This window comes from Raphanus sativus, chromosome 6 (genome assembly GCF_000801105.2).
Source record: "Raphanus sativus cultivar WK10039 chromosome 6, ASM80110v3, whole genome shotgun sequence".
Taxonomy (NCBI): domain Eukaryota; kingdom Viridiplantae; phylum Streptophyta; class Magnoliopsida; order Brassicales; family Brassicaceae; genus Raphanus; species Raphanus sativus.
Genome location: NC_079516.1, coordinates 51,082,164 through 51,091,716, shown reverse-complemented (window position 1 = coordinate 51,091,716; position 9,553 = coordinate 51,082,164). Strand labels below are relative to the sequence as shown.

General features: G+C 46.5%; 1 protein-coding gene across 1 annotated transcript in view; it reads right to left on the bottom strand.

Moving 5' to 3' along the window:
* Positions 1-151, bottom strand: part of LOC108813702 (uncharacterized) — a 2,685-nt gene extending 2,534 nt beyond the window's left edge. Inside the window, exon 1 of the mRNA XM_056987448.1 lies at positions 79-151. Within this exon, the coding sequence (XP_056843428.1) occupies positions 79-151 (73 nt within the window). The remainder of the gene's footprint in view (positions 1-78) is intronic.
* Positions 152-9,553: the final 9,402 nt, after the last annotated feature.

The window sequence follows — 9,553 nt, the reverse complement described above, 5'->3', positions numbered from 1 at the left end:
GTTCAGCCATGGAAGGTTCCGGACCCATCTAGGCACGTCCATGACAAGCCCAGGGTGATACCCAAGCCCATGACTTGCCCACATGAGCCCAACAGCCCACATACCCAATGACCGGACCAACCAGCCCGCCACCGGCCCGGACCCGGACCATCGGCCCGAAACCCGAACAGTCCATCCAGCTGAGATGAGCTGACTCCCAGCTGACCCAGCTGAGTGAGCTAGTAGTCCAGCTAGTGGAGCTGACTTAGTACTGATCGAGCTGGAGTACACTCAACTGAGCTTCCCTGAGCTGGTCGAGCTACTCGTACACTTCGTCCAGCTACCGTCTAACTCGTTCTAGCTGTCTATTTCTTTCTCAACTTTGTTTGGCTAAGTATTTATCATACTTAACCATTTTTGGACTATGGAACGCTTGCCTTTGATCACAAGGATCGGCTGGTTCGTTTCCTCGAACCATAGTCCGTCCAGACAATCCTTCCCAGGATTGGGGGCGTGACAAGTCTCCCCCCCTTAGGGTGGATTCGTCCTCGAATCCTGATTCATTTGTTTCCTCAGAAACAAACGGATCAAACCACTCTGGGTACTCAGCTTTCATTTTAGCTTCTGTTTCCCAAGTGATTATCTCTTAACCAACCATAGCCTTTTCAGGCTTGGTCACATTGCGATCTTAGTCCCTACTAGACTAACCCGCCAGACACTTGACTTCGGTCCATCACTGGACCTTGTCAAAAATTTGATCCTTGTCCATTTACGGACTTGATCATATTCTGGTCCTGGTCCACTCTGGGACACGACCCTTACACCCCGACCATAGGTCCAACTCCGAATAGGTCGTGGCCTGATCCTCATCCATTACTGGACTTGATCATTTTCATCTCAACCTTAGGTCAAACTCCGACTTGGTTGTACTGCGACCCGGATCCTCTCTGGGACGTGGTCGCCTTCGGCTCGGCCATCTCGGCAGGAGCCATCAGATACAGACTTTTGGATAACAGATTATCCAAAACAGAATCAAGAGTTACCATCCTTCTTTTTTATAAAGAGGACTGGTTAACTCTCATCAGATACGGACTCTTGGACAGTAGAGCTGTCCATGGTTCTAGTTCAATCATAAATGGTTTCGGCCTAACAGTATCAGGGTAACTCCCTGTAGCGCCTGAAACACATCTCGGAACTCAGACACCAACGAATCCTCTGCAGGGTCTTTCAGACAAACAGAACAGTCGGGCTCCGTAGTGGTGATTGTGGCCAAAATGGACTCGCAACCCTGTTTCAGCATCCGTACTGCTCGGACTGCTGATACCACTACTTTTCCTAGAGCCGGACTCAGACCTTGGTACTGAATCGGGTGAAGTCCATTCTTCAATTGCACACGACCCCTATGGCAATCGAGAGTGGCCCGATACCTTCCCAATAAGTCCATACCTAGGATCACCTCGTGATTCTTTAGGCGGACACAAACAGATTCACAGGGAAATCTCTTCCCTGAATTGACACTGGGATATTTGACATATTGCCCAGTGAATGCATTACTTGCCCTCCGGCTGCATTCACTATCACCGAAGTATCCCCAGCGTCCAGACAGAACAGACCCTTTCCGACCAGTTCCGGACTCACAAAACTATGTGTAGTCCCTGTGTCGAAAGGTACGTGTGTTTCCACACCACATACCATTAAGGTTTCCAGATGAGTAGGATCTCGGTTGATTACACATTTGGAAAATGTCCCATACCATTCTCCAAAGCGTCTTACTTTTGCGAATGCTCACACCATTCACAAGAGCAATGTTAATATACCTCAATCCCCATCATGCTAAGATACTTAAGATCATGTTCTTCCATTGATTGGAATGAACATCATGAGTTTCCTCATTATTTCCTTGGACGGATTAAGATTGGAATGGGTTCATTCCATCCAACTCGATATAAGGGAACCTATCTTGACTTATACGAGTCATATCTGATCCATCTGACCAAAACTCCACTCGTGTAGTCATGTAGTGTATCCCTTAAATCAGTTTTAACATCGCATACGCTTACTCGTTATGAATGGCCATCAAAGGATAACACTTAACATCAGTAGAGTGCTGCATGTTTATTTCAACTTAAGCCACTCTCCGGTCCATGTTACTCCTGTTGTCCAGGTCATCCTTAAACAAGTCTTGCATTGCTTCCATCCCTCCAATCCGTATATTACATCTAAATAACTAGATCGACCAACCTTTCTGTTTTTAGGATCTTGCCCTCGGAGAGTCATCTTGGCTAAGCTGGCTCATCTTGGAACTTCTCTGTTCACAAGCATGATACCCCTTACCTCAGCTCTCTCTTGGCTCACCCCAACTAAGGTTTCCTAGTCATCATAGTTTTCAGAAATAATATCGGGTTGGAACTTAACATCTTTGAGCGCTGTCCTAAACAGGATCAAGCATGCTCTGATACCAACTTGTAAGACCCAATCCCGGCCGACTAGGCCGCGGTCGATGCCTCACGTCGCTCGGTCCACTTCCTGGCCGAACCTCTTAATTTTTCGTCCTTTTATTTAAAATATCGCCTAAAAGCGAGGGCTAACTTAGACCTTAGCTAAAGACTTCCTTTGTCATTAATAGCTTAGATCAATTCAACAGATACGCAGCGGAATATTCTCTAACTTACCATTGGTCTAAAACCAATCTAACCTTTGTCTGGTCGAATTACCTTAGCCTTGGTTAGTTTACTCAACTACCAATCAGCTTAAAGGTCAATCCTAAACCGAAACCAAGTCATACGATTTTGAGGTTCAATTCCCCTAAACCATTCTATCTAGATCTATGTAAACATAGCTAGATCATACCTTGGCCACATCTACGGAGCTGGTTAGCTCATCGGACCACCATTGACTTGAACTACACTTGCTTGTGTACTGGACCACGATCACTCAATGATCTTACTTAAGGTCCTTATAATGATTCCTGCATTAAACAGCTCCCCTAGGTACTTAGTCATTCAACCAACCATCCCCACATGCATAAGTAACCTTTGAGAAGTCTTCGAACGGATAAGAGATATGCATCTGGCCCTTTTTGGCTCATGCACACTCCCTTGCCTTATAGGCAATAGTACCAAGTCCTTCTTTTGGACTAACAAAGCCCATCATAATCCTAAGTCAATCAACCAACCATCCTCACATGACTTTGGATTCAATGAGTCTTCATCTGGCCTGACCGGCCTTGGGACTTAACCCAGACAAAGATATGACTTGTTCATACCAACCGATGTATTCGTTAATCAGGTTAGTTTCGACACCTGGTTCCATTTCCTATGGTCAGGTCATCCATACTCAACCATAATCAATCCTTACACGGCCTTCCTTGAACATTCACACTTAGGCTTAGTACTTATGGTCAACGACACATAATACTGGCCATTCACTTCGTCATGACTCTTAGCCAATCCCGAAGTTATCAACCCTGAGGTTGACATCTTGGATAATCACATCAATGCTCATACTCCAGCAACGTGACTATCTATACTAGTACTCGGCCATCGATCCACCGTCATGGAACATGAACCGACCCTTAGTCATGATAAGCCATCGTCTACTTAGCATGTACTGACATAACCGGCCTTCCATTGCCATCATGTGGGTCCATGCCCTACATAAGACATATGGCGCCTATCTTACTCACCAACCCGAGGTTGATCGTAAGATATCCCACTAAGCCCTTGCGGGTAGAACCATCCATCCATTAACCATGGATCATGGTTCACACATCAATCACGATGTATGGATTGCACTTAGCCGTTAAGGCCTTCGCTATTTCCTTACACTCATGTATTGACCTAAACTAAGAACCCATTGCCATTGTGTGAGTCCATGCCCAACACAATGCAATGGTGTCCTTATATCAATCGAATCACTCGTACCTTTTTTTTGGTCTCGTTCCGTTCGTACCCTTTCAGTCCCGACCCGTTCGTATCCTTTCGGTCACGACCCGTACACATCCCATGGATCATGATACGTTCGTACCTTTTGGATCACGACACGTTCGTACCTCTTGGATCACGACACGTTCGTACCTCTTGGATCACGACATGATCGCAGATCTTGGATCACAGTACATTCGCTTTTGGATCACGATGCACCCTTTGGTCATTGGTACCTTTTGGTCCTCGTACCCTTTGATACTTGCAACCCTTGGTATCTTGTACCTTTAGGTTACTTGCATCCTTTGGTATCTCACAACCTTTGGTAACTCATGACTCTTGGCAACACGCAACCTTTGGCGACTAGTACCCCTTGATCCAATCTATTGGCTATGGTTAGCGATCAACGTAACCGACCATGACATGAGGGTCTATGACATGGTAACATGGATAACTACCACGTTCTCCATATGTATATATATCATATAGACATAATAATATAAAGATACAGAGATAGAACCACTTACAGCCGCTATAGCCCTTGCAGGTTGGTCTGCTCGTCTCCCGGCTAACCGCCCTTGGACCCTTGGTCCATTGCGCCTAATTCCCTTCAGGAATAGGTCTTCCTATTGGCCTTAGTGACTTATATAAGCCACGGCCTCATATGTCTCAAGCCATATGCACCAGACTCGGATCAAGCCCTTATGGCTTTGATCGCAGATCTTGCCCTTATGGCTTGGATCCTCGTTTTTCTTTGGGGGATCTTTGTGTTTAGGACGTGTGTCATTTGTCTCTGACTGAATCAGACAGAGAGAAACTGAATGAAATGATCTCTGGTCGTGCACCCTATTTATAGGCAACCAGGAGTCATGTGCAAAGAGACACATCCCTTCCACGCAGCCCTTCGGAACAGATCTTGACCATCGATTGCAATCAACGGTCCAGATCGTACCTGTTCAGCCATGGAAGGTTCCGGACCCATCTAGGCACGTCCATGACAAGCCCAGGGTGATACCCAAGCCCATGACTTGCCCACATGAGCCCAACAGCCCACATACCCAATGACCGGACCAACCAGCCCGCCACCGGCCCGGACCCGGACCATCGGCCCGAAACCCGAACAGTCCATCCAGCTGAGATGAGCTGACTCCCAGCTGACCCAGCTGAGTGAGCTAGTAGTCCAGCTAGTGGAGCTGACTTAGTACTGATCGAGCTGGAGTACACTCAACTGAGCTTCCCTGAGCTGGTCGAGCTACTCGTACACTTCGTCCAGCTACCGTCTAACTCGTTCTAGCTGTCTATTTCTTTCTCAACTTTGTTTGGCTAAGTATTTATCATACTTAACCTAGTTTTTGGACTATGGAACGCTTGCCTTTGATCACAAGGATCGGCTGGTTCGTTTCCTCGAACCATAGTCCGTCCAGACAATCCTTCCCAGGATTGGGGGCGTGACACGTGTAGGACTCGTACGTGACCAATTGCGATGCGTTCCCTGACAAAGTGGATGTCTATTTCAACATGCTTCGTGCGTTGGTGTTGGACTGGGTTTGTGGAAAGATAAACCGCACTAACATTGTCACAGTAGACTATCGTTGCAGTTCGCAATGGACAGTAGATTTCGAGCATCAAGTTTCTTAGCCAAGTAACTTCAGATACTGCATTTGCGACGCCGCGGTATTCTGCTTCGGCGCTGGAGCGCGAGACCGTCTGTTGTCGCTTAGAGGACCATGAGATGAGATTGTCACCGTGGAAAATGCAGTAACCAGAGGTCGACCGTCGTGTTGCAGGGCAGCCTGCCCAATCAGCATCTGAATATGCTATGAGAGAGTGAGAGGAGTTAGGCGTGAGTTGCAAACCATGGTCCAAAGTGCCTTTGATGTAGCGCAAGATGCGCTTTAGAGCATTGTAGTGAGACTCTAGGGGAGCATGCATGTAGAGGCAGACTTGTTGGACCGCGAAAGCAATGTCAGGCCTTGTGAATGTCAGATATTGGAGAGCACCTGCAAGACTTCGATACAGGGTAGGGTCTGACATTGGCGGGCTTCCTTCGTCAGACAGTTTTGCTCTTGCGTCTGCTGGGGTGGTGCAAGAGTTGCAGTCCGTCATTTGCGCTCGTTGAAGTATCTCCATCGCATAAGTCTTTTGTTGCAGAAATATACCGGCATCGTTGTACGTGATTGAGATGCCAAGGAAGTAGTGCAACTTGCCGAGGTCTGTCATAGCAAATTCGGCATTGAGGGATGCAATGATGGAGTCACGAAGCGCCGGAGAAGAGGCAGTGAGCATGATGTCGTCAACATAAAGGAGGAGATATGCGATTCCAGAACGGTTGTGGAGGATGAAAAGGGAAGAGTCACAGTTACTCTGTTTGAAGCCCACTCGTGATGCGAAGGAAGCAAAACGCTGGTACCATGCTCGCGGAGCTTGCTTGAGGCCGTAGAGTGCTTTATGTAGGAGACAAACATGATCTGGTTTGGTTTCATCTTTGAAACCTAACGGTTGATGCATGTAGACTGTTTCTTGAAGATCTCCATTGAGGAAAGCATTCTTGACGTCAAGTTGGTGTATTGGCCATCTTTTAGTCAGAGCCACGTCCAAGACAAGCCTTATGGTTGCTGGCTTAACCACAGGGCTAAAAGTCTCATCGCAATCTATGCCTGGTTGTTGGGATCTTCCATTAGCCACCAAGCGGGATTTGTATCGTTTGAGATTGCCTTCAGAGTCATATTTGTACCTGTGAAGCCACAGTGAACGCACAATATTAACATTATTTGGTCTGGGAACCAGTGACCATGTTCCCTTTTCAATCTGAGCATCATACTCTTCTTGCATAGATTCTCGCCAGTTAGGGTCCTCTAGAGCTTGAAGATAAGAAGTGGGTAAAGGTGAGATGGCTTGAGCTGTAAGAGAAAGAGGCTGGCGAGGCTTGGAAATTCCTCTTTGACTGCGAGTCACCATACGATGAGTTGTAGGTGGAGCCGCAGGAGGATTAGCTTGTGGTGGTGGTGGTGGTGGTTGAGTTGTGGTAGGTATAAGAACTGTAGGAGTAGTGATAATCTCACGGAACAGAGGAGAAGAGAGTGGTGGTGAGATATCTGAAGAATTTGGTTCTGAAGAAGATAATTTGCTGGGTTGATAAGGAAATGTGTTTTCGTCAAAGATGACGTGACGAGAGAGAATGACCTTGCGAGTGTTTAAGTCTAGACAACGGTAGCCCTTATGAGATGTAGGGAAACCGAGAAAGACACAAGCTGTGGAACGAGGAGAAAGCTTGTGTTGTGCTGTCGATGTGAGATTAGGGTAGCATAGACAGCCAAACACTCGAAGGTGAAGATATGAGACAGGTTTTTGAAAAAGTTTGGTGAAAGGTATCTCATTTTTGATGGCTGTAGAAGGAAGTAAGTTGAAAAGATGAGCAGCCATATTAAGAGCTTCTACCCAGTATCCCGGAGGCAAGTTGGCTTGAAAGAGAAGAGATCGTACAAAGTTGTTTAGAGTACGCAGGGTACGCTCAGCCTTGCCATTTTGTTGAGAGGTGTGGGGACAAGAGAAACGGTGGGTGATGCCATTAGAAGAGAAGAAGTTGAGAAATAGGCGATTGTTGTATTCACCACCATTATCACATTGAAGTGATTTGATTTTGCAACCAAATTGGTTTTGAATATAGGCTGTAAGATGAAGAAAAGATGAGAAGACGTCGGATTTATTTTTCAGTGGATAAACCCAGACGTAGTGGCTAAAATGATCAAGAAAAATGACATAATACTTTTTGCCACCGATGCTGGGAACTGGAGAGGTCCAGACATCCGAATGAATAATTTGAAAAGGTTCGGAAACATTGGATATAACTGAGTCAAAAGGAAGTTTAACGTGTTTCCCAAGTTGACAAGTATGACAAAAAGAATGATCTGTTTTTGAGAACTGAATTAAATCAGAAGATAAAAGAGACTGCAAGACATTATTTCCGGGGTGGCCAAGACGTCGGTGCCACACCGTTGAACTTGCAGAAGAAGTAAGAAAAGCTTGCGGAGAAGAAGATGTTGCAGCCGTGACATCATAGGAGTAGAGAGGTCCTGGACTGTTACATCGGAGCAGAGGTGTTCGAGTCGTCAAGTCCTTAACCAAAAAACCAAAAGGATCAAATTCAATAGAAACCCAATTGTCTTTAGTAAACTGACGAACAGATATTAAGTTTTTGATGATAGAGGGACAAACAAGAACATTATTGAGATGCAAAGGGCGTTTTGTGGTAGGAATTGAATGGAATCCAATAGCAGAAGTGGGAAGAGAGGTACCGTTACCGACGAGAATAGAAGGTGTGTTGCTCGAATTGAAAAGAGAACAGAGGGTACCTGGTTGGGACGTGACGTGGGCAGTGGCTCCTGAGTCGAAGTACCAGCCGGAGTCCTGAGGCTGCTGCAGAGTCATCATCCCAAAAGCCTGAGCAAGATTCTGGGGAATGGACGTCGGCATCAGTGGTTGTTTGCTCGCATTAGGCTGGTAAGGACCGAGAATGCCGGCGTTTGAAGATGGAGTAGCAGTGACTTGATATGCCATAGGAGCAGGGCGCCACTGCTGTTGGTTTTGAGGCCAATTCTGCTGCTGCCAGTACTGTGGAGGTGGTTGTGGTTGCCATATCGTCTGGTTGTAATTCCATTGATTGCGTCCACGTCCACGATAGTTGTTGTTTCGCCCTCTGCCGCGTCCTCTGTTATAATTGGGGCGTTGGTGTCCATGGTAGTACTGCTGTTGTTGGGGCGGTGGTCCTCCGCGAGTGTTGACAGCTTGAGAGGTTGGAGCAGTGTCTTGAGCAGTATCGGCATGGAGGACCTGAGGAGTGGAACTTTTGGTGTGTTTGTTGATACGGTCTTCCTCCATGAGCAGCATTGATCGAGCCACTGAGAAGCTTGGGAAAGGCGTTCTGTGTTTTATAACATTGTGAATGTTATCAAACTTCTCAGAGAGACCATTGAGCATGTGCATGACCACGGCGCGATCGGTAACTGGAGAATCAACGTTGGCTAGGAGGTCTGTGAGATTCTTGAGTTTTTGACAGTACTCATGAATAGACAAGTCTCCAATGGTGAGAGTGCGGAGTTCATTTTCGAGCTGGATCGCTCGTGCTTCTTTGTTGTCGCGGAAGAGATTTTCTATCGTGACCCATAGATCACGAGCAGAACAGCGAGTCTTCAGAACTGTGTCGAGGAGAGAAGAGGATATGGTGCCATAGATCCACATCTTGACGAGGCTGTCTCGTTCCTTCCATGGTGTGTCTTCGGCGTTTGCTGGGAGGGAGGTCCCATCGAGATGGCCTGAGACACCGAACGTGAGACAGTGTGTCTCAACGAGTTCACGCCAAGCATCATAGTTCATCTTTTGCATGTCGAGGATCATTGGGATGTAGGACTTGATGTGTGTGACAGCAAAAGCTTTTTCGATTTGGGCCATGATTGAGAGAGAAAGCAGAGTTTTTGAGAGGAGATGGAAGAAGATCTAAGGAAGAAGAAGAAGAATAAAGGCGGCCAGGAAAGAAGGTTTAAAGGTTGGCGTCTGATACCATGTGACTAGGTAAAACCCGTTGCCTTGTGTATTACATTATGTAAAGTATATATACAGTAGAGTCATTAGGGTATTTGTACATATATGGAATG